The sequence below is a fragment of the Hemiscyllium ocellatum genome, chromosome 10 (genome assembly GCF_020745735.1).
Source record: "Hemiscyllium ocellatum isolate sHemOce1 chromosome 10, sHemOce1.pat.X.cur, whole genome shotgun sequence".
NCBI lineage: Eukaryota > Metazoa > Chordata > Chondrichthyes > Orectolobiformes > Hemiscylliidae > Hemiscyllium > Hemiscyllium ocellatum.
Window position 1 is genome coordinate 96,986,108 of NC_083410.1, and position 26,492 is coordinate 97,012,599.

The following is a 26,492-nucleotide window of genomic DNA, read 5'->3' on the forward strand; positions in this document are numbered from 1 at the left end:
GAAGACAGAACTGCAGCTAAGTCATAACAAATGAAAACAGGAGATACATCAGAGATCTGTTGTAGCATGATTCCAGATGCTTTCAAACTTCAATGGCAGATATACTGTGAAAACATTTCACTCGAAACAACTTTGATAGTCAATTTGGAAATGTTTGTGTAAGTATATAAGGTGTGGTAAGAGTAGGAAATAAGTGTAGCGAAAAAGAAAATCTAAACATAAATGCTTATTGATTCAGGAGTGTCAGTGTAGAACGATACATAATTAATTTCAAATGCCCCAATTCCTGTCTTGCTATTCATTCATAGGATGTAGGCATCTCTGACTGGGCCAACCTTTATTGCCTATTCCTAGTTGCATCCCTTGAGTGAATAAAGAAACAGTGCGGGAATTTTGATTCCACATGAGCTAGTATCTGCCCAGTGTATTTTACAATTGCGTATCGAATTTGCTGCCTGCAGACCTTCCTTCAAGTCAGCAATATAACTACAATTTGCATGTGTACAGACATAAAGTAATGCTATGACTCTTTGACTATGTAGTATTGCAAAATAACGCAGAATGAGAAATAAAATCAGCTGGTTCTCCTAATTTAATGTAAGCAACAGCCAAGTACATTTGAGCATCTCATCTCTAAACATTGCGATTATGGCTTCAACTTTAGAAGGTGCAAATACTTATTAATTGTTTACTTGAATTGTGAAGAAGCACAGTATTAGCATTCAATCAGTATCTTGTCAAATAATGTTTTCCAATTCCAACAAAACCAAACAAGTTATTTCACTGGTTTATGGATTCTTGCAATTGAACTATCAAACAAGAGTCACTGCTCTTGATATGAACATCTGTCATCGTAATGATTTTATAATACAGTTGAAGGTGTGCAAGGTGAATGCAAATTTCTTTCATTTAGAGATAAGGTTGGAGGCACTGAGGGAGGAACCCACAGGTAAGGGGTTCAGGTGATAGAGATAGATCTATGAGAATTTTGGAATATATGTGGAAAGACAGCAGTTGTTCCAAGGGTCTCAGATGTAAAGGCGAGATGTTCTTTGCATTTTGTTAAAAATCACACAAAACTGGTTATAGTCCAACAGGTTTAATTGGAAGCACTAGCTTTCCAAGTGCTGCATCAGGTGGATGTGGAGCAGGACAATAAGACACAGAATTTATAGCAAAAGGCATTAGTGAACCAGATGGCGCTCCCCCCCAAGCAATCACTTCATTAGACTTTAATTCCACCTGTTTATTGAAATCAAAGTGCACCATCTACCATAATGGGATTTGAACCCAGGTCACCAGCACATTACCTTACATCAATAAGCCCAGCAACAATACCACTAGGCCATCAACTCCCCTTTCTGTTAAGGAAAGAAAAACTGGGAATGTCTTTTTTTCAGTTTGTTTTTGGGGGTAACAGCAAGATGTGGATTTGGGATGTGCCTGATGTGAAGAAATTTCTTCTCTGGGAAGGTAGTGACTATCTGGATTTCTGTACACGTTGTGGAGGCTAGATCACCAAAAGTTATTTAAAGAGGAGGGAGACCGATTGCTTTGAAATATCAAGGATACCGTTCGAAAATTCTGAACCACTGAAGTCTGTGAGGAACTGGCACAGATGGGGAGTTGAGGCCTGGGACAGATGAGTCATGATCTTATAGAACGGGTTGAGGGGTACTCCTTGTTCCAATTTCTTTTGCTTTGTAAACATCCTTGCTCTTGTAGGTACATGTGTAAGCAGAGAGAGAGACAGAGAGAGGTGAGCCCCTGCTCCAGTATATCCCTGGGTTAATATTTTGTTAAATTGCACTCTTAAGTGTGCAGCTCTGCTTCTGTCCTGTAGGGGAATCACTGCGTTGCCTTTGAACAGTCTATTCCCCTCTCTGTCTGCCTGTGACTGCACCAAGACAGATATATTTATATATATATATAAATATAAAAACCTCCGGCTTCTAGTTACCGCCTGGAAACACTCTTGTTGAACATCATGAAGGCCATTATTCAGAGAGTGGCTAAGGCTAGTGTCACAGGTCAGTCTGCATTCGTGTGACTTTTATTTGGGGAGGTGGCGGCGAGTGGGGTTTTTTTGTGTGTATGTGTGTGTTAGCATTATTAATTCATAGGGTGCTGTCACAAAGCAGAGGCCGGGTCCCGGGTGCTGGGAGCTGGGAGGTGGATTCGGAATGGTCCGCTGTGGGTTACACTGAAGCGTTACATAGTAGCAACTGCACAAAGCAGACAGCCCTGCTACATGTCAAGCGCAGCGATGTCCCTTCCGCGTTAGAGAGAGCCTCTGTCTCTTCCGGCTGAGCCTGTATTTACAAACTGCAGCCTACACACACACACAGACAGAGGGAAGAGAAACAGAGACACCTTATGTCTGGCACCTATTGTTCATCAGCATCAGCTCCAACAACACACTCTCATAGACAGCACAGCCCCTCTCTCTCCAACAACACACTCTCACAGACAGCACAGCCCCTCTCTCTCCAACAACACACTCTCTCAGACAGCACAGCCCCACTCTCGCTGTGTGATCAGAAACGTGCTCCTTTAACAATCATGGATGCATTTATATTCATTTCCCCACTCTGCCTGTTTCAGGGATGTTACTGCACACCACCTCCAGGATTTAGACCCAGGTCTTTTCCAGCACCACTCTAATCTAGACTCTCCTCGGTCAGAGACAGAGGACATTACCACTGCACCTACCTCTAAGGTTGAATGGGGATGTCTGCTTTCTAGTAGCACCTTCCCCCCCCCAAAAAAAAACAAATTGGGATATGCAACAAGCTTTTCCAGACATTTTTTCTTAATATCTTGACCCATCCCACTCTGCTCTCTTCAAACATTATCAGGTGAACCACAGCCAACACCTCACCCACATTTTAGTTTTCAGTCGCTGGAATTTATTTGGAAAAAAAAGCCACGTTGAGTCAGAAGAAAATGATCAGTGACAAAATTTCCAGGATACAGTACTCAAGGCCTTTGGGTGGGAGTATAGGGACAGAAAACAAAGAGACTTGCATTTGTGTAGCCACCTCTCATGCCCGCAGGGTGTCCCAATGCTCCCTGCGGCCAGTGAGGCACTTTTGTGACGGAGTCACTGCTGTAATGTAGCAAACGTGGCAGTCAGTTTGGGCACTGCAAGCTCCCACAGACAGCGGAATGGTACGCTGTTCTGGCTGGCACCCACTCTGTCTGTCCGAGTTGGTTCTGTTTTCGTTTCATGGCATTTGGAAAACAGAGGTTGATAGTTCACACTGTCTAGACTGCCAGAGTGTGCACAAGACAATTTGTGGGATCAAACCTTCCTCTGTTGGTGTGTGAGTGTATATAACAATAAGAATGACATGATTTTAAATCAAGATGCAATATGGGCCGGGCGTTGGCAGGTGGGACTAGATTGGGTTGGGATATCTGGGTCGGCATGGACGGGTTGGACTGAAGGGTCTGTTTCCATGCTGTACATCTCTATGACTTTATCTGAATGATGGACCGACTGAGCTAGGTCTTCCACAGAATTTATTAAGTACAAAGCATGATGTTGACCTTAATGGTGAATGAGAGAAATCTTGTCCTTAATAAGATTCCGCCCTTAAGGTTATTTGGTCTACAATATAGATTTTACTGGACTGTTGGGATTTTGTGACAATCAAAGTACTCTGGATGCTGGAAACTTGAAATGAAATGTGACTGGTCTGGAGAGATGAACTGAGTTGAATTTTCGAATTGACCATGATACATTTAGATGTCACCACCTCACCACTCTTTGTAGTGTCTGGTGTCAATCAGTTATTGGTCTTGCTGGGGATGAAGATGTCCTGGTGAAAGAGAGATCTTGTGAGCGAGGTGGTAATGAGGGTGAGGTTTGTGGTCATGGGATTGCTGGTGATGTTTGGGTCTGGTGCATTAACCAGAGGAAGAGTTACAAAACATGTCGCCGAGGAATCTGGATGTTTTCCCAATTGGTTGCACTGGAGATGCTGTTAACCATAGAACTACTAGAGTGCAGAAGCAGACAGTTTTGCCCATTGAGTCCACACCAACCCTCCGAAGACCACCCCACCTAGCCCCAACCCCTCTTCCCTATAACCTTGCATTTCCCATGGCTAAAGCACCTAGACTGCACATCCCTGGAACTGTAGGCAGTTTAGCATGGCCCATCTACCTAACCTGCACATCCTTTGATTGTGGGAGGAAACTGGAGCATCCGGAGGAAACCCACGCAGTCGTGGGGAATGCTTTTTCCCTCCCATATTTTCTAATTGAGATAAAACTTGAACCCTAGCCTCATACTTCAGAGGTAGGGACACTACCACTGCACCACATGCACCCCTTTGATGGGGATAAGAAGTTAGAACAATGCAAGCTGGGATAAGTAAAAAATGAGGTCTGCAGATGCTGGAGATCACAGCTGCAAATGTGTTGCTGGTCAAAGCACAGCAGGTTAGGCAGCATCTCAGGAATAGAGAATTCGACGTTTCGAGCATAAGCCCTTCATCAGGGGCTTTGAAGCTGGGATAAGTGCATATTTCACAGGGAAAGAGGAACAAGAGTGTGAAAGATTTATTGCTACACAAGAGGCCATCATGAAAATGGTGCCAATGTTGTAACTTACTGAAGTTCCAGGATTTCTTTATGCTCATGCCTTATCTACGGTGACAGATGTGAATTCAGAACAGAGATGAAATTGATCAGTGACAACTTGAATGCAAACTGTAAATCTAATTTTGCTAATGGTGTAGTCATCTTGGCCACAACATATTGTTATGCTGTTATAAGATAATGCGATGATAATACAATCCACTTAATTGACATTTATGCCATAATGATTTACACTGTAGTAATCATCTGAATTTTTAATACACCACTCAATTTTTAGTCTTATGATATGAACCATGCTGAGGTGTTAATATGATTCTGAATTGTGGACCTTGATATATAAACTCATAGCTTTGTCTTTCACATCAGTTATGGCCTGAGTTGATCTTGAAGCAACGTCATTTGTCCTTCCCATCAATTCATAGTTGGGGCTCCCTCTGTACAGCATCATTCAGTCAAATGTGCTTGTGTTGGTGATTTGAAAGATCTGTCCAGTTAAAGCATTAGCAGCATCATGGTAATGTTGTCGGTAATCCAGAGACAGGATTAATGTTCTGGACATGAGTTGGAAATCCCAATCCAGTAACTGGAGGTGGGTTCAATTCGGTCAGTTAATAATTCTGAAATAAATTGATAGTGATCTTATTTACAGTGATCACAGATCAACCAGATTATCATTAGCGATGTACCTGGTTCACACATTTCCTCCCTTCAGGGAAGGAAGTGTGCCTTTCTTACCTGGTCTGGCCTATGTGTGACTCCATACTGACAGCAGTATGCTGACCCTTCAGTTGCCCTTTGAAATAGTCTACAAGTCACTCGGTCCTAGGCAACCCACCATCCCCTACTCAAGGACAGTCGGGGAGGGACAGTAAATGCCAGCAACACTCGTGCTCTGACCAAGATAAATTTTTTAAATGTTCCATTCGTCGGTTCTTTTCCCTGTTTCCCCAAACCACCAACAGCACTTCCTCTTCAAGTACTTACACCTCTTGGAATATACAAGGATATATGTGCTATTGAAAGTGCAGGTAGGTGGGCAGAGCCAGCAGGGATACTTTGAGCTCCCTCCCATTCTTTTATACTGGGCACCCAGGTCATTAGAAATCTGCGTATTCCACCCATTCCTCTGAAAACAATCTGTGTGTCACTGTGGGCTCTTTTGCCAAGCTCTTTCAGTCTGTGTCATCTTCCATATCTACTCTATCAAAATCCTTCATGACTCTGAACATCTTTCTCAACACTCCCTTGAATGTTCTGTGCTGTATGGACAGACAATGCCAGCTACTTCAGTCTCTCCACATAATTGAAAGCCTCCCCGTAGTGTCATAGGGTGGTACAGCACAGAAACAGAACTTTTGGTCCAAATGGTCCATGCTGACCTCAATTAATCTAGTCCCATCTGCCAGCATTTGGCCCATATCCTTCCTATTCATATCACCCAGGCCTGGGTACCATTCCAGTAAACCTTGTCCATCTTCTCCAAGACTTTGATATCCTTTGGAGTGTAGTTCTCACTCACCCTTTTACAGGATGTGGGTGTCGTTGGTTAGGCAAGGCCGGCGTTTGTTACAATCCATAGTCGCCCTGAAATTGGACTGACATACCAGATCATTTTGGAGGGCTGTTAAGAACCAGCACATTGTTGAGGGCCTCCAGTCACGCTGAGGCCAGACCTGGGGTAGAGGCAGCAGGTCTCTTCTCCCTAAAGGAGAGGAGAGTCTTACAGCATGGAAACAGACCCTTCGATCCAACCAGCCCATGCTGACCATGTTCCCAAACTAAACTAGTCTCACCTGCCTGCACTTTGGCCACATCCCTCCTAACCTTTACTTATCCAAATGTCTTTTAAACGTTGTAATTATATCTGGATCCATTACTTCTCCTGGAGGTTTATTCCACATATGAAACACTTTGTGTAAAAATGTCCTTCAAATCTTTCTCCTCTCACCTTAAAAATAGGTCCCCTATTTTAACTCCCCCATCCTAGGAAAAAGACACCTGCCGTTCACCTTCTTTATATCCCTCATGATTTTATAAACCTCTAGAAGGTCACCCCTCAACCACCTACACTCCAGTTACAGAAGTCCCAGCCTATCATCTTCTCCCTGTAATGCAAACCTTCCATTCCAGCAACAGCCTGGTAAATCTGTTCTGAACCCTCTCCAGCTTGATAACCTTCTTCCTATTACAGGGTGATTAGAACAGCACAGAGGTCTCAACAATGTCCTGTCCAACCTTAACATGATGTCTCAACCCCCAAACTCAAAGGTCTGAACAATGAAGGCAAGCATTGTCCTCTCTGACTGTGACACAAATTTCAAAGAGTTATGTCCCTGAACCCCTATTTCTACAACACTACCCAAGGCCCTACTTTTAATTCGAGTCATAGAGATGGAGAGATAAACAGCAGGGAAACAGATCCTTCAGTCCAACTCGTTTATGCTGACCAGATATCCTAACCTAATCTAGTCCCATTTGCCAGCATTTGGCCCATATCTTTCTAAACTCTTCCTATTCATATACCCATCCAGATACCTTTTAAATGTTGTAATTATACCAGCCTCCACCACTTCCTCTGGCATCTCATTCCATACACGCACCACCCTCTGTGTGAAAAAGTTGCCCCTTAAGTCCCTTTTATATCTTTCCCCTCTCACTCTAAACCTATGCCCTCTAGTTCTGGACTCCCCTACCCCATGGAAAAGACTTTGTCTATTTACCCTATCTATGCTGCTCATGATTTTAGAAACCTCTATAATGTCACCTCTCAGCCTCCGATGTTCCAGCCCCAGCCTATTCATCCTCTCCCTGTAGCTTGTTTTACTAAATACAATACCTCACATTTATCCAAATTATACTCCATCTGTCCTGAAATCATCCCCAATATACTAGCTACTGTCTAACCAGTATTTCTAATATATATTTATAATAATTTCATTGTTTTTATGCTCTCTGCTTCTTTCATAAAAACCCAAGAGTCCCGAATACATATTTAGCAGTCTTCTCTGCTTGTACTGATCCCATCTAAAGATCGATCAACAGTTTCTCTTATTTCAGTACTTTAAAATTGTGCTACACAAATTCAAGAATCGCACAAAAAAAACCTAGTCTAATTGCTGATTGTTGTTAAAATCTCATCTTGCTCAGGAATGTTCTGTGGGGAAGGAAGTTTGCAATTCCCAGCTGGTCTGGACTTCCTGTGACTTCAGACCCACAGCAATGTGGGTGATTTTTTAACAATCAGGATGAAGGGCTTATGCTCGAAACGTCGAATTCTCTATTCCTGTGATGCTGCCTGGCCTGCTGTGCTTTGACCAGCAACACATTTGCAGCTGTGATCTCCAGCATCTGCAGACCTCATTTTTTACTCGATGGGTAATATGTGCTGGCCTAGTCAGTGAAGTCCACACCCCATCAATGAATAAAAAGATTGCTTGTTTAGCATTCCTCTCAAGGAACACTGACCCTACCTAAATCTATATCCACAGTTTCTCTTGTTCCTGCATCTCATTTAAAATGGTACTGTGCATGAAATAGATTGTTATTTTGATAACCAGAAATGTCAGGAAGAGAGACTTGTGAAGGAACAGAACACACTTAAAACAACCAGAAGGATTGCATTAGGGTTTGCGGTCTGAATAATAGAGAAGCCAGGATTGTGGTGTGCAATGAAGGGGACAGGTATGTAAATGGTAGTCGGGGTGGGAGGTTCTCTGTTTAAGAGTGTAGCTAACTACCCCAATAAAATAGATTGAGTGATGGATTCCTAAAATGCAGCCAGTTGGGGCAGCGTGACATGCTCGTCAGAAACTGGAGGTGGGGACAGTGGGTGTTCAGAATGGAAAATAAATGGGAATGTTGTTAACTTATTAATATTTATAGAGATGGATCTGAATTTAAATGAACTGTTTAATATGTGAAATCCACCAGCCAGCTGTTACTTTCTCTTTGACCAAACCTCACCACACCCCACCTAGCTTGTCAACACTATGGAAATATCTACACTACATTCTGCCCTGAGTCTGTGCTTTTTGTAAGCTGTAACCAGCTATCCTGCTCAGTGTGTTGAAGTTTGATTAGAAAGATCCAGGCTTGGTTGCTGGTGATGTGATGTTTGTGTCTAGCAGGCTTGATGCTGCAATGCTGATGATATCTACCAGTTGCATAAACTGAGCATGGATTTTGTGGTACTGAAGAATCTGACAGACATTTATGACAGCTAACTATTATGGGTAAACATTATTCTGCTTGGACACCTAAGTGTATGGCCTAATATTAAGCTATTATGTTACACAGAGCAACATGCTTCCAGTGTGATGATAAGCTTCAAGTGATCCTGACGTATGATGGAGTCTGAGACTTTTATACACTCAGGTCAAGTACAATGATATAGTGATGATATTGTCATGACTGTGACTATGGTGAAGAGAGCAGTGTTAATTAACACCAGTATGCCATGAGGCATCACAAATGTATAAAAGGCCGATTGAATTACTAGGAAGGTTAGTTTATCTGACTTTGACCACCATCGAAGTTTAAAAATAACTCACACCAGGTTTCATTAACAAGCAAGAAAATAAGAAATGTATTTATTGTAAACAAACTTATCCTTTAAAAGTGGCAAAGTAGATTATTAATTAGTAAGATGCAAACTTAAACTATATTCCCTGTAACCCTAACACACACACATTCATTCAGAGATAGTATAAACAAGACAAAAAGGGGTACAGAAATATAGTGGGTGGAAAACATGGGCAAAATTCTGTGAACCATGAGACCAAAACCACAAGGTTGGAATGAAGCATTTTCTCTCCTTTCTTTGGTGATGATTTTGATGTGTTGACGATGATGCAGTTGTCAACAGCAGGAGATCATCGTTTTGGTAACTGGTCAGTTAGTCCCAGGTCTTTGCTTTAGTCAGAAACTCGTTGTCTCAGAATCCTTGCGTGCTGGTTTCATCCGACTCAGAGACAGAGACGCAGAGAGAGAGAGATACCTTTGTTGGTAGGTGTTCTGGAGGTTTGGATTCAACTACCTTCTCTCAGCCTTATGACAACCTGACATTTAACCATCCAAAGATTATTGCTAGGTGACAGTTTGATCTAAAGGTGCCTGGCATCTGCTTGTCTCACAAAAATATCAAGTCCGCCTTCTCCAAAAGCTGCTCGACCTTGGAACTATTACGTGAACATCACCCAGTTCCATAGAGTCATAGTCATACCTGGCTCTTAAACATTGCAGAATGCAGACTAGTAGTTGGAGCCTTTCATCTTACACTCATCAGAACTAGGATGCAAGAAGCAGAGTTGAAAAAAGAACACCATTTTATGCAGAGTAAGAAGAGTGTGCAGATTGGTTGGGCTATAATTGGCATGGAGATGCTGCAAGAGCAGTTAACTGTCAATCTTCATTGCTAGGCAAAAGTGAGGATTGCAGATGCTGGAGATTAGAGTCAAGAGTGTGGTGCTGGAAAAGCACAGCTGGTCAAACAGCATCTGAGGAGCAGGAAAATCAACATTTCAGGCAAGAGCCCTTCATCAGGATGTTTTCCTGCTCCTTGGATGCTGCCTGAACTGTGCTTTTCCAGCACCACAATCTTCATTGTCAGACCAGGCAGGTAGATTCTGATTGGTCAGGAAATTGCCAAGGAGTTTGACTGTCTCCGTGACTCCTCTATTTGATTAAAAAAATGCAATCTATGCACAAATTGCTTTTGCCTTTGTAAAACAGGATCCAGTGTGTTTATTCCTGTAGCTTCCAGCACTTGCAAATGCATCAGAATGTGAGTGCAGCTGATGATCTTCAATTGGTCTCTGGTGTAGCTCTAAATAGAGTCTGGATTATTCGGTAAGTGATTCCCTTTGGCAGAATCACATCTAATGGTAGATATACTTTTCTGAGGCTTGAAAACATTGACTGTTTGAGCACATGTGGCATGATGTCAGCTATGAATAGTCAACAGGATGAATTGTTTGTTATGGTGTGCCAGTCTTTGGGATGTACAGCCTACATACCTGGCATCACTCTGGCATTGAAACTCATATAACACATCACTCATTTGTGTGGAGGTCAAAATATCTTTTGGCTTACAACAGGATCCTGTTCTTAGAGGAAACCACTTGTGGATTTATTGCATAGTTGCAGTATGGACCAGCCAGCTTGAACGATTCAAAGTTTTACGATATGTTGCCCTTTCAGGGAAAGCTGAGGTAGACTGGCTGCAGCTCAGAGCCGACAGTGATGGACTTGGTCCCTTTCGTGAGTTTGCGCAATGATATGAAGAGTAATGATTTGCTCAAGATCTCCATTATCATGTGGGATAATTTCCGTGTGCCTTACCTCAGCATCAAGCTTGCACAGTGAGTGGATAGAGTCATAGAGTGATACAACACGGAAACAGACCCTTCGGTCCAACCAGTCCAGGCCGACCAATAATCCCAAACTAAACTAGTCTCACCAGCCTGCACTTGACCCATATCCCTCCAAACATTTCTTAAGCATGTACCTATCCAAATTTCTTTTAAATACTGTAACTGCACCCGCATCTACCATGTCCTCTGGAAGTTAATTGAATCCCTCCCTATGTAAAAACAATGCATCTCCCGTCTTCTTTAAATCTTTCTCCTCTCACCTTAAAGATATGTCCCCAGTTGTGAAATCCGCCAGCCTAGGGAAAAGACAGTTACCATTCTCTTTATCTGTACCCCTCATGATTTTGCAAATCTCTATAAGGTCACCCCTCAACCTCCTATATACCAGTGAAAAAAGTCCCAGGTCATCCCAGTCTCTGACCTGCTGTCGCTTGTATGCCCTGTCCATTTCAGTTTCTTATCAGTGGTAATAACTCCTGGGATGTTGATAGTCTGGGATTCACCAATGGACATGCCATTGAATGTGAAGAGAGAGTTAGATTTTCTCTTGCTAGCTATGGTAATTGCCTGGCATCTGTGTGGTGTTACTTATCCTTTATTATCTCAACCTTAAAAGTCAAGCAGGATATGGATTCTAATTGCTTCAGTATTTGAGGAGTTGCAAATGATGCTGACCATCAGTGAACATTCCCGGTTCTGACCTTATGATGGAGGGACTGTCATTGACAATGCAGCTGAAGATGGTTGGGTTTAGGATACTACCCTGAGGAACTAAGTTAACAATCACACAACACCAGGTTATAGTCCAACAGGTTTAATTGGAAGCACTAGCTTTTGGAGCGCTGCTCCTTCATCGGGTGGTTGTGGAGTACACGAATATAGGACACAGAATTTATAGCAAAGGTTTACAGTGTGATGTAACTAAAATTATACATTGAAAAATACCTTGATTGTTTGTTAAGTCTCTCATCGGTTAGAATGACCATGTTAGTTTCAATTCTTTCATATGTAAATCGCAAAACTTTTTTAAAAAAGTTACATTCTCAAGTGAACTTTTTAACAATTGGTGTCAGTCCAGATAATGTATTGAAGGTGTTAGCCCCCTGTGTGCTGCTGTCTGTGCACCTCACACCTTCAATACATTATCTGGACTGACACCAGTTGTTAAAGTTCACTTGAGAATGTAACTTTTTATATTAAAAAAGTTTTTAGCGATTTACATATGAAAGAAGTGAAACTAACATGGTCATTCTAACCGATGAGAGACTGAACAAACAATCAAGGTATTTTTCAATGTATAATTTCAGTTACATCACACTGTAAACTTTGGCTATAAATTCTGTGTCCTATATTCGTGTACTCCGCAACCACCTGATGAAGGAGTGGTGCTCCGACAGCCAGAGCTTCCAATTAAACCTGTCGGACCATAAGCTGGTGTTGTGTGATTTTTAACTTTGTCCAACACCGGCATCTCCAAGTCCTGTGGAACTAATGCAGCAAATGAGATGTTTGATGTCCAAAAATCCCAGCCATCTTCCTATGAACTGGGAATGATCCCAAACAGCAGCATGCTCTCCCTCACTTCACCTTTGCTCGGGCTGTTGATACCATACTCAGTTAAATGCTTCAAACTGGAAATCAGGCCTGCTTTTCCTGTACTCATCCCAAAAGTGAAGTATTTTATAAACATATGCCAAGTTCACCAATTTACATGGGTTTTAGACCCATGATTGAAAAATGTGTTGCTGGAAAAGCGCAGCAGGTCAGGCAGCATCCAAGGAGCAGGAGAATCGACGTTTCGGGCATAAGCCCTTCTTTAGGAATTAGACCCAGGATGACATACAACCAGGTTTCTGTACTTAACAACAATGACGATTTATTGTAAATCATAAGATCCTAGTTAAAAATCACACAACACCAGGTTATAGTCCAACAGGTTTAATTGGAAGCACTAGCTTTCGGAGCGACGCTCCTTCATCAGGTGGTTGTCTTCATCAAGCATACTCCACAACCACCTGGTGAAGGAGCAGCGCTCCGAAAGCTAGTGCTTCCAATTAAACCTATTGGACTATAACCTGGTGTTGTGTGATTTTTAGCTTTGTATACCCCAGTCCAACACTGGCTCCTCCAAATCATAAGATTCTAGGTAGTGATAAACATTTATGAGCCATCAACACCTAACTGTACTAGTTATCATAGAGTCATAGTATTGTGCAGCATGGAAACAAACATGCTGACCAGATATCCTAACTAATCCAGCCCCATTTGCCAGCATTTGGCCCATATCCCTTTAAACCCTTCCATTCATATACCCATCCAGATGCCTTTTAAGTTTGGATGGGTATATGAATAGGAAGGGTTTGGAGGGATATGGATTGGGTGCTGGCAGGTGGGACTAGATTGGGTTGGGATATCTGGTCAGCGTGGATGGGTTGGACCGAAGGGTCTGTTTCCTTGCTGTACATCTCTATGAATCTATGACTCTAAGTGTTATGATTGTACCAGCCTCCACCACTTCCTCTGGCAGCTCATTCCATACGTACACTATCCTTAGGTCCCTTTTGTATCTTTCCCCTCTCCCCTTAAACCTATGCCTTCTAGTTTTGGACTCCGCTACCCTGGGAAAAACACCTTGGCATTCACCCTATCTGTGCTCTTCATGATTTTATAAACCTCAATAGTGTTATCTAACCCTACCTCTTCCACACACCACACACAGATACGCTCAGACAGGCACAAAAATAAAATGGATGCTGTGAGCAGATGGAAAGACTGGGAAGGTGGTTCAATGGTCCCTGACCGCAGGGATCCTTTTGACTTGTTAGGATGTTCTGTCCCTTGATCTTTCTTCTCTCGGTACTTTTGCTTGCAGGAGGCACGAGGTGACTGGTTCACACTTGTACAGTCTCTAACTTCTTCATTAAAAGCCACAATTTATAGCAATGAATGAGGAAAGGTATGCTGGCTTTCTTCAGGCTTGAGGTGATTTTTAACGCAGAGAAAAGAGACTACTTCTTCCTTTTTCAGAGATCAGATAGCTTCTTACTAAACGGTCACCCCCAGAAACTACTTGGGAGCCAGTCACTTTGATATTAGCAGTCAGAGGCCACCGGCAATAAGTCACCATTCCACAGACCAATCAGCTACCTGTTGCCAAGCGAACCCCCATTTGTACATCCTGTAACTAGACTCATCTGTAACTAGACTCTTTCTCCCCCCACCAACACCTCCCTGTTTGAATAAACAGCACTTAAACTGAGTGTCACGTCACTTGTTTTTAAAAGTGGAGTAATCCTTTCCACACTAGTTACTTTTGAAAACAGTTCATTTTCCCTTTCAGTGCACAATCAGAAACAACATAAAAATGAAAAGACAAGGTCTTTACAATTCCCTGACATTTAAGGACCATACCTCTCAAGTTTTAATAGAATCCCTACAGGGTGGAAACAGGCCATTTGTCCCAAGTCCACACCGACCCTCTGAAGAGTATCCCTAGACCCATTCCTCTGCACTAGCCTAATGCAACTAACCTACACACCCCTGAACACTATGGGCCATTTAGCATTGCCAATTCACCTCGTCTTTTGGGTTGGGGGAGGAAACTGGAGCACTCGGAGGAAACCCACGCAGATGTGGGGAGAATGTGCAAACTCCCACACACAGTTGCCCAAGGCTGGAATCGAACCTGGGTCCCTGGAGCTGTGAGGCAGCAATGCTGACCACTGTGCCTCTTGAAGGTTATGAGCCTGAATGACTGTGTAAATGTGGTCAGGATGAAGAGGTGATTAAATAATAGGTGACCCTCCCTCAAATTGTTGTCTTTATGTAGATCTGAAATATTCAGGATGAGGAGCAATAGTCGGGTTAGTTGTCAATGTGAGAATTTTCCAGCATTAACTACAAGATATGCCACATGACTGAATCCCTGGTGATCACACGAGTATAGTTACCCTGATTCTAGCCCCTTGTGCAAGCTCGTTTGTTGCAAGTTCTGCCATTCACCCTCATGCTGTCAGCTTCCTCTATCCTCATTGCTTTCTGGGAGAGTGGCTAACAAAGTGCAAAACAAACCAATCTGCTGTTCCTGAAAGTCTGACGTTTGCCGTGCTAAAACTCTGCCAAGGACCAAGTGGTGACAGTGTGGTGTTACAGCGAGCTCAGTTACAGGGAGTTATATCAATTTGCACTTTTATTTATTAACAGATGGCAGTAAGAAGTGGTAGTACAACTGAATAAGCAACAAGCAAAAACTATTGTTGAATTATAAACAAACAAAGCAGATGGAATCGGAGGTTTGACAAATTTAAAATGTCGAAATAATCCCTGATCAGAAATTTGAAAATAAAACAGCAAATTCAACCACCACTAACATATTTGCTCAATGTTCAGAGATAGTGATCTTCAAGCAATGAACTTCAAGCAACCTCTACTTCTTTAACAATGCTCTTTCAGACCTGTCTGTCTCACCAAAGTTTTGACCAGCTGCCCCAGCAGCTCTTTATGTAGCTTGTTAATAATAACATAATGAGAGGATTAGGTAGGGTGGATAGTGAGAGCCTTTTTCCTCAGGTGGTGATGGCTAGCACGATGGGATATAGCTTTAAATTGAAGGGTGTTAGATATAGGACAGATGTCAGAGGTAGCTTCTTTACTCAGAGAGTAATAGGGGCATGGAACGCACTGCCTGCAACAGTTGTAGACTCACCAACTTTAAGGGCTTTTAAATGGTCATTGCATACACATATGGATGAAAGGTGGCTCAGTGGATAGCACTGCTGTCTCATAGCATCAGGGTCCCAGGTTCGATTCCAGCCTCGGGCAACTGTCTGTTTAGAGTTTGCATGTTCTCTACGTGGGTTTCCTCTGGGTGCCCCGGTTTCCTTCCACAGTCCAAAGACGTGCAGGTCAGGTGAATTGGCCATTTGGCCATGTTAAATTGCCCATAGTGTTAGGAGCTTTAGTCAGAGGGAATGGGTCTGGGTGGATTACTCTTCAGAGGGTTGGTGTGGACTGGTTGGGCCGAAGAGCCTGTTTCTGCACTGTAGGGAATCTAATCTAAAATGGAACAGTGTAGGTTAAGTTGGCTTCAGATTGATTTTACACGTTGGCGCAACATTGAGGGCCAAAGGGTCTGTACTGTGCTGGAATGTTCTATGTTCTATGTAATCACACTGTGACGGGCTTCGGGATATTTCACTAGCTTAAGGGTGTGATAGAAATGCAAATCGTTGTTCTCATAAATGGTGGGCCACAAATCGAATGCATGATTGAAAAGCCTGTTACAAAGTCAGCCATAATTATTAGATGATATTGATATCCAAATGGGATCAGAATGGTGTCGCTCCCTCTAATTTAAAGTCATCCATTGAATGGCAGGGCAGGCTCGATTGACCGAATGGCCAACTCCTGTTCCTATTTTCCTGTGTCAGCCGTTGCCTAGTGGCCTCACAGTCCAAGGTCTTGGGTACAAGTCCCATTCTAGGGATAGGACACAGACCCTCCAATGCAGTACCAAGGGAGTTCTGCACTGCCTTTTTCCTGGCCAACACTTATCCCACAATGAACTTCATTGTCACAGTACTATTTTTTATTCTCTTATGGGATGTGGGCATTGCTGGCTGGGTGAGTATTTATTGCGTCATTGACCTTGAGAGGGTCGAGGTGGTGGTGAGCTGCCTTCCTGAACCACTGCAGTCCACCTGGTGTGGGTTGACTCACAATGCCCTTTGGGAGAGAATTTTAGGATTTTGACCCTTTGGCAATGAAGGAGGGGCAATATATTTCAAAATCAGGATGATGAGTGGTGTGGAATGGAGCTTGCAGATGGTGGTGTTCCCATGTATCTGCTGCCCTTGTCCTTCAAGGTGGGTGCTTCTTAGGATTATGGGTGAAATTGTGCAGTGCATCTTGTAGCTCATACACCATAGATCAGTGCTCCTGAATGTCAGTGGTGGAGGGAGTGATGTTTGTAGGAGTACTGTTTCCTATTGTACAGGAGTAAATACAATTCAAAACATATTTCATTGGTTGGAAGGTGCTATGAAATATCTGGTGGTCATGAAAAGTGTGAAATGAATACAGGTTAAAAACAGGAAAGAACTGCGAATGCTGGAAATCAACAGGAAGTGACTGTCAATCCAGAGACCCATTTAATGTACTAGGGACATGGGTTCAAATCACGCCATGGTAGATGGTGGAATTTGGATTCAATTAAAAATGTGGACTTCAGGATCTAATGATGGCCATCAAACCATTGTTGGCTGTTGGGAAAAGCCCATCTGGTTCACTAACTTCCTTTGGGGAAGAAACGAGTCATTCTTACCTGGTCAGGTTGACATGTGTCCAGCCCACAGCAATTTGATTGACTCTTAATTGCTCTCTGGACAATTAGGGATGAGCAATAAACACTGGCCCAGCCAGAGGTGTCCACATCCTCATGGGAGAATAAAGGAAATCAGAAACAAAAACAGAAAGTGCTGGAAAATCTCAATAGGTCTGTCAGCATAGAGTCATAGAGATGTAGAGCACGGAAACAGACCCTTTGGTCCAACCCGTCCATACCGACCAGATATCCCAAACCAATCTAGTCCCACCTGCTAGCACCCGGCTCATATCCCTCCAAACCCTTCCTATTCATATACCCATCCAAATGCCTCTTAAATGATGCAATTGTACCCCTTCCTCTGGCAGCTCATTCCATACCCGTACCATCCTCTGTGTGAAAAAGTTGCCCCTTAGTTCTCATTTAGTGGCATCCAGTCATACAGCACGGAAACAGTCCTTTCAGTCCAACCAGTCCATGCTGAATATAATCCCAAACTAAACTACTCTCACCTGCCTGCACTTGGCCCATATCCCTCCAAGAGTTAACATTTCAGATCCTGTGACCCTTCTTCAGAACTGGAAAAGGGTGGTTTTTATGCAAATAAATACAGGTCTTTTGTTTTAACAAAATGCTCTGAGTTATAGAAGTGGTGGAAACAACGGAATATGGCATTCAACACCAAGGAAATTCCAAGAAGATATGACAGTGTGAACCGCATGTCCAGTTACAGTCAGGATTTTAAGGATGTATTTCACAACGGTTTCCTTTTTATTTTCCAGTGGGTGAGGAACAAATCAGCTCAATAGGACGAGGTATCTGTGTCCTCCTCGGCATCTCGGTGGAAGACACCCAGAAAGACATGGAGTATATGTGAGTGCCCTTTTAAAACAAAATGCTCTTGTTCTAGATAGAAATGTGTTCATGGAGATCAGGGCTGACAATGTAATTATTGTCCATCGCTTTAATAGCTCCTGATAGAAAGTGACCCTGTTACCGGAAAATCTTTTGACTGAAAATGTATTTGATAATAATTTATGCAACATATTGTAATTGCTGGGCAAAGAGTAAGAAACTAGATCCTTATATAGCTTTTGAATCACATTTTCTTCTGCACAATGGGCACTGATCTCCAGTGTGCAAAAAATAATTTCCTCCAGACAGCAAGGCTGTGGGAAATCTGTCATTGACTCAGTTTTTTTCACCTGCTGTCCCTTTCAGTGATAAAGCTATAAAGAGACACTTAGAGCTGCATCCTAACAATCCTCAGCAGAAGGGAGCAACTAATGGTGAATTTAACCATGAAACAAAGGACAAATGCATCACGACTTGATACGTCAACTGCTCTGCCCAGCACTGTACGAAACTACAGCGAGTTCTAAACAAAGCCCAGTCCATCGGTCGATTTCGCTGCACTTTGGATGCTGCCTGAACTGCTGTGCTCTTCCAGCACCACTGATCCAGAATCCAGCATCACACAAACCAACCTTTCATCCCTTGACTCAATGTACACCTCTCACTGCCTTGGGAAGGCAGCTGACATCCCCTCCCACCCCCGGTTATAATCTCTTCCAACCTCTTCTGTCGGGCAGAAGATACCAAAGCTTAAACACATGTACCGACAGATTTAAAAACAGCTTTGGCCCTGCTGTTACAGACTTCTGAATGAACTTCTCAAATTTAATATTGATCTCACTCTTTCTGCACCTTCTCTACAGCCGTAACATTGTATTCCTCGCTCTGTTCTGTTATCCTAATGCACTTTGTATGGGATGATCTGCCTGTACTGCATGCTGATGTGCCTCATCTTAATCATAGAATTCCTACAGTGTGGAAGCAGGCCATTCGGCCCATCGAGTCCACACTGATCCTCCAAAGAACATCCCACCAGACCCACCCTATCCTTGTCACCCTGTGCTTCCCATAGCTAATCCCCCAAGCCTGCCCGTTCCTGGACATTATGGTCAATTTAGCATGACCAATCCACCTGACCCGCACATCTTTTGACTGTGGGAGGAAACCCACACAGTTATGAGGAGAATGTGCAAACTCCACACAGAAAGTCACCCGAGGAATTGAATCCAGGTCCTCAGTGCTGTGAGGCAGCAGTGCTAACCACTGTGCCATTATGTTATTTATACTACTAGCAATAAAGATACAGAGGGAAAGGCATTGATTGATTATTTTGAACAAATATAAAGAAAAATTTGCTTTAATTTGGTGAGGTCCAGTTGGCGTTTTATTGGTTCCATTGCAACAATGCGAAGTACACCCGAAAGTGCTGTTTATGAGTTTAATTATTTTCCATTCATTGGTTCTCTCCAAAAGAATATAAAGAAGGCATTGTGGGGACACTTTATGCTAATAGATAGGAGGCAGACATAGGCAATATAGCATTCTGTAAATTAACCAACTATCAAGGAGAAGATTTGCTATGATCTCGGACTAGATCACCAAGTTTAGACTATAATCTGATGAGGGACTGATACCTTTATCTTTAAAGTAGACTAAAGGTGAGATGCTGGGGACTTACTTAGACGTTTAAAGCTCCAAGATTTGAACAAACAACATCCTTGATGAAGGGCTTATGCCCGAAACATCGATTCTCCTGCTCCTCAGATGCTGCCTGACCTGCTGTGCTTTTCCAGCAACACACTCTCGACTTTGATCTCCAGCATCTCACTTTCTCCTAATATTCTTCACTATACTAGTTAGAACAATACTGCAATCAACAATACATGTAGACTTACTTTTTTCATCCAGACTTAACATGTGGCAAATATTGGTAATGTGTTGTGATCAAACGCCCCAAGGGGACATTAAAAATAGCAATTGTGCTCAGGGCAGATCCAATTAATCTTCTGGCAACTCCCCAAATCCCAGATTTTATCAATATGATGGGTCATCAAGTCTCATTAACTTTCACAAGAGATTACAATTCTTCATGTTTGCTGATCTGGCCTTGAAAGTCCTTACCCGAGTTGCTTAGTCATAGACCCCCTTAATGACTGCCCCTTTTATAGTCAATCACTCTCCTGCTGTGGGTTCACACTCCCCTCCATTTTGAAACTGTACTCCGGCACTTTTTCACTGGCATAATGCCAGCTCTTCACAGACTGTTAACTTTACCAAGCTAAAATCTGCACTGGGTTTTCCCTGAGCTCTAACCTTGCTCAGGACAATTTCACTCTCAAACATTTGTCAATGCATCGGTAAAAACAACAATGTTTCATTTACCAGTTGCCATAAGCTGCTGACAGTCAGATAACCTTAAAGAGAGAGGCTGATTAATGACCGAAGTCAAGAGTTGATCATGATTCGGAGATGCCGGTTTTGGACTGGGGTGTACAAAGTTAAAAATCACACAACACCAGGTTATAGTCCAACAGGTTTAATTGGAAGCGCACTAGCTTTCGGAGCGATGCTACAGATGAATGGGCACTGCACAACAATCAAAAGACAGGAGGGTTCCCTCCCAGTTGGGGAACACTTCAGTGGTCCAGGACATTCAGCCTCGGACCTTTGGGTGACCATCCTCCAAGCTGGACATCGGGACAGGCAGCAGAGGAAAGTGGCCGAGCAGAGGCTGATAGCTAAGTTCAGTACCCATAGGGAGGGCCTCAACCGGGACCTTGGGTTCATGTCACATTACAGGTGATCACCATTGCACTACACACACTCACTGTCACATACACAAACACAGGTGCACACAGACGCACACACAGACACCCACACACACCCTTATAGACACACACACTCCCACACTCACACATGCACCCCCTCACAGACTTAAGACACTCTGCACTCACTACACACGCACACAAGCTTTCTCACACTCACAACCCCCACCCCAGACACACACACACACACACACACACACACACACACAAAGACCCACATGCACACATATATTTTGTGGGGTGAATTTGTACTTGCAGAGTTACTTTGCACTTTGCTCAAAAACTGCATACATTCATGTAGAACTCTGAGCTCAAAAACTGCATGAATTTATGTAAAACTCTGTTATCTCACTTTTTAGATTAGAGTCAATCTAAACATCAGGTCATAGACAGAGAACACAGGGGGCTAACACCTTCAACATATTGTCTAGCTATCACCATTGTTAACAGCTAATCTGAGAATGCAATTTAAAAAAAGGGTTTTGTGATTTACACATGAAAGAAGTGAAACTATCACTGTATTCTAACAGATGAAAGGCTTAACAGACAATCAATTTTTCAATGTATAATTTCAGTTACATCACACTGCAGATTTTTGCTATAAATTCTGTGTTATGATCGAGCCCTCCACTATCACCTGATGAAGGAACTAGTGTACTTCCAATTAAACCTGTTGGACTATAACCTGTTGTTGTGTGATTTTTAACTAAGAGTTGATCATACTATTGTCAGAAAGAACACTGACTGCAGCCTTCATTCTCTCTTGAGATTGAATTTGTGTGTGTGTGAGAGAGAGAAAAATGACGTGTAAGACATTTATATGACAATGACATCAGTGTATAGGTATGTAAACTGATGGATTGTTTTCCTAAATACTCCATTGTTTTTACATTAGGGTTCGCAAGATCCTGAACTTAAGGTTATTTGAGGATGAAAATGGGAAGCACTGGTGTAAGAGCGTGATGGATAAGCAGTACGAAGTTCTTGTGGTCAGTCAGTTCACGCTGCAGTGCATCCTGAAGGGTAACAAGCCGGATTTCCACTTGGCCATGGGAGCGGAACAATCAGAGACCTTCTACAATGGCTTGTTACAACACATCCGGAAGGCCTACAAGCCTGAGTTGGTGAAAGGTATGAGGAAATTCTGCCTTTTGCCCCCGGGGTGTGGGGAGGAGATGTTCAGCGGCGCTAAGATATAACTTTATTGGTGGTTGGAGGTTACTGGATTAGCTACCCTCCTTTATGACCAGTTTTCTTTCCCCTGAATGGCTGGACTGTAGGGAAATGGCTCATCTCATTAATGTGAGATCATCATGGACATTGTGGGATAGTGCCACAGAGGTCTTCCCTGGGTTCACTCAACCCATTGACTCTGAATTATCCCCCTATACCATGGTTGAAATATTCCACTGACTCCCTCCCCCCAATAGTACGACACAAGTATTTTTTTACACAAGGTTTCAACAGTTAAACATTCAGAAGTGTCATAAAAACAGAAGCTGCTGGAAAAGCTCTGCAGGTTTGGCAGCATGTGTGGAGAGAAAGCAAAGTTAACAATTTGGGTTCAGTGACCCTTTTTCAGAACTGATGGTAGCTAGAAAAAGATAGGGTGGAGGAAGAGGGGAACAATAGGTAGAGGGAGAGCGTAAAGAGAGAGAAGATCAGTTGGACAGACAAAGGAGTGGATAACAATCAGCCTGGGAAAATGAATAGCTACTCATGGGGACAGTTAGTGACAATCAATAGGTTGTGTGTAGTAGCAGACCATGTGATAACAAGGCCTGGTGTGGAGGGGCTGGGGTAAGGACTTGGGAGAAGGTGCTTCAAGTCCTAAAGTTGTTGAACTCGATTTTGAGTCCAGAAGGCCGTTGAGTTCCCCAGCGGAAAATGAGGAGCTGTTCTTCTCACTTGTGTCTGAACTTCGCTGGAACAGTGCAGCAAGCCTCTGACAGACGTGTTGGGGGTGGGGTGGGGGGAAAGGTTTGCTGAAGTATTGCATGATGACTTACAAAGGCTGAGGTAGACAGATTTTTAATCGGTAAGGAAATGGTGAAAGGACAATAAAATGGATTTGAGGATTAGCAGATCAGCTACGATATCATTGAATGGACGAGCAGCCTACTTCCACCACGACAGCTTAAGATAAAGAGTTTACAGTAGTACAGACAGTGAGAGAGAGCCTAATTCTAGGATTAGGACACAACTGTAATGGTCATATCTCTGTTCTCTTCTATCGATGTCCTACCTCCACTGGAATTGGAAAATAACGACTGACATTTTAACACTTTGCTTCATTAATGATCGGTCACAAATATGGGAAAAAACACCTTTGAAGCTCATTGTTGATGTAGCCACTTATGCTTTCTTGACAAACAACAATGTCACTTTAAAACCCAACTTGAGTCATATACCATTCAGTCAACTTGACAGCTGCAACAGCGTTGTATTATTAATGTGACTGTTAACAGGAATATCACGAATAATAAATGTGGGATGCAAATTGATTTGATCAGGCAATGCCCTGATCAATCAGAATCAATGTGCCTGGTTTAAAACTTAGACAGGTCATAGAAGTTAACTGTCAATCATCATCAATTGGTGCACTCTCCATGGCAACTCCTCTACAAATCACCTGCCAACAAATCAACACTCTCCTCTCATACTTTAAAAATGTTGATTTCTTGTGAATTCTCTGAACAAGTGTGAGACATTGGGCAGAGATAATTTGTGTCCTTTTTCTAGCATACCCAAGTTCTGTACTAGCATGTCACTGTTTGATTTATTATTATTATTAGTGTTTAGACAGTTAGATGGACCATGGCTCTTGAGCTGTGTTGTGTGCTGCCTCCCACGTGTTAGACCTATTCCAAGGGAAAGTGATACCGGTTAGTGTGTCCGAGACTTTATTTGACCGGGGCTACAGTCACCCATTCAGAAACAGTCCCTGAAAACCAAAGGGAGTTGAATCATCCCACTGCATCTATCAATCAGAACTTCCTCGCTCTTGAGAAAAGGAGAACAAGGCAAAGACTTCTGAGGCACGGTGGTTCAGTGGTTAGCACTGCTACCTCACTGCGCCAGGGTCCCAGGTTCAATTCCAGCCTTGAGTGACTGTCTGTTTGGAGTTTGCACGTTCTCCCCGTGTCTGCTTGGGTTTCATCTGGGTGCTCCGGTTTCCTCCTCCTATCCAAAGATGTGCAGGTTAGGTGAATTGGCCATGATAAATTGCCCATAGTGTTAAGTGCATTAGTCAGAGGGTCTGGGTGGATTACTCTTTGCAGGGTCAGACTTGTTGGGCTGAAGGGCCTGTTTCCACACTGTAGTGACTCTAATCTAAAGTGTCTAATTGAGTAAGGAGGTACTGTTCCTCATTATTGTTGAGATTCATCAAAGCAGTGTTGGAGGTGGAGGACACAGTTGGAGGATAAAAATGACAAAGGACTGTAAACACAGGTACACCTGCAGACAGTATAGAAAGCCCAGGGCTGGTTACTTTAAGCTTGGCTGGTATGTTCCTCACTGAAAGACATGAGGGGAGCCATTGTCATCCTTATTAGCCAGGGTAAAGGTGTGTTATGGTAAAGGGAGATTAGACCCTTCAGTGATGGAAAGGGGAGAGGGCATCCCACAGTTGCTCTCCATGTTTCCAGATGAGTGAGGATGGGAAATCTCCCATAATCCCAGTGAAAGTACCCAGGATGATGGCTGTTCTGGCAGAACCCAAACCCATGCGGAAACAAGTCCATTCTAGCATTGCAGAGAGAACAATCAGTTGGTTCAGATTCTGGAGTTGTCACCTCGTTCCTGAGGAAGGGCTTAAGCTCGAAACATTGATTCTCCTGCTGTCGGGTTGCTGCCTGACCGGCTGTGGTTTTTCCAGCACCACGCTCTTCGACACTGTTCACATCCTGCTTTGCTTAAAAATAACATTACAAAAACACCCAGTCAGTGGAAGCTGAAAACTGTAAAGGTGGCGAGACTAAAAGTGATCATCTAAGAATGGAGATGACGACAGTGAGCTGATTAACTTAAACAATCTATTCTATTCTAGATGGCAAATTTGGAGCCTACATGCAAGTTCATATACAGAATGATGGCCCGGTCACTATTGAATTAGAATCGCCCACCGGTCCCTCTGACCCTAAACAGGTAAGAGAATACTGGTCTGTTCCTGTGTTTAAGTGGTTAATGTTTTGTAATGCTTGATTACACAAACTCACCTTGATCAACAAAATAAGGCTGCATGATTTCAGACTTCAGACAATCACACAACACCGTCCAACAGGTTTATTTGGGAGCACTTTTCTTAATTTCAAAAATATACTTTATTCATAAAAATATTTTGATCTGTACAATTGGTCATGCCATACATACATAAATATTCCATTTCTTTGCATACAGGGATCTAGTAATCTAACATATATACAGGTCTGTACATTTACTATGCATATATTTAGCTGAGGCGTCAGCAGAGCCCACTTACAGCGTGGGCCCCCTGTTCTTAGGCAGGCAGACGTTACACAGTGGTCTTTCCCCACCGCGCCTTGGCGGCAGCTGTCCCAAGCTTCAGCGCATCCCTCAACATGTAGTCCTGGACCTTGGAATGTGCCAATCCGCAACACTCAGCTGGGGTCAACTCCTTCAGCTGGAAGATCAACAGGTTTTGGACAGACCAAAGAGCGTCCTTCACTGAGTTGATGATCCTCCAGGCACAGTTGATGTTCGTCTCGGTGTGCGTCCGGGGAGCACACCGTAGAGCACGGAGTCCCGCGACACGGAGCTGCTCAGGATGAACCTCGACAAACACCACTGCATTCCTCTCCAATCTTCCTTTGCGTAGGCACATTCCAGAAGGGGGTGTGAGACAGTCTCGTCCCCTCCGCAGCCACTTCGAGGGCAGCGTCTGGTGCGGCTGAGAGTCCGGGCTTTCATAAAGGATCTCACCGGCAGAGCCCTTCTCACCAGCAGCCAAACCATGTCTTGGTGCTTGTTGGAAAATTCTGGCAATGAGGCATTCTGCCAAATGACTTTGACAGTCTGCCCAGGGAAACGCTTGACAGGATCCGCCCTCTCCTTTTCCCGAAGAGTCTCAAGGAAGCACTAGTTTTCGGAGCACTGCTCCTTCATGAGGCAGTTGTGGAGTATAAGATTGTAGGATGCAGAACTTATAGCAAAAGCTCACAGTGTGATGTAACTGAAATTATATATTGAGAAAGACCTAGATTGTTTGTTAAGTCTCTCATCTTTTTGAATGACCATGTTGGTTTTCGTTCTTTCATATGTAAATTCAAGAACTTTCTTAAAGTTACATTCTCAAGTGAACTTTAACAATAGGTGCCATGTCAGCCCAGATAATGCATTGAAGGTTTGAGGTGCCCTGTATGAGGCTGTCTGTGCCACAATGTTCAGACTGATTCTAATCTAAAAAAGGGATTTACAGAATCTTACATGGATTCATGCAGTTTTTGAGCAAAATAAAATGTAATTCTGCAAGTACAAATTCACCCCACA

At 43.1% G+C, this 26,492-nt stretch overlaps 1 protein-coding gene across 1 annotated transcript in view; it reads left to right on the forward strand.

Annotated features, from left to right (window-relative positions):
• Nucleotides 1-1,836: 1,836 nt before the first annotated feature.
• Nucleotides 1,837-26,492, forward strand: part of dtd1 (D-aminoacyl-tRNA deacylase 1) — a 190,874-nt gene continuing 166,218 nt past the window's right edge. Inside the window, exons 1-4 of the mRNA XM_060831062.1 lie at nt 1,837-2,030; nt 18,084-18,174; nt 21,877-22,112; nt 25,033-25,130. Coding sequence (XP_060687045.1) covers nt 1,988-2,030; nt 18,084-18,174; nt 21,877-22,112; nt 25,033-25,130 — 468 coding nt within the window. The 5' untranslated portion in view covers nt 1,837-1,987. The remainder of the gene's footprint in view (nt 2,031-18,083; nt 18,175-21,876; nt 22,113-25,032; nt 25,131-26,492) is intronic.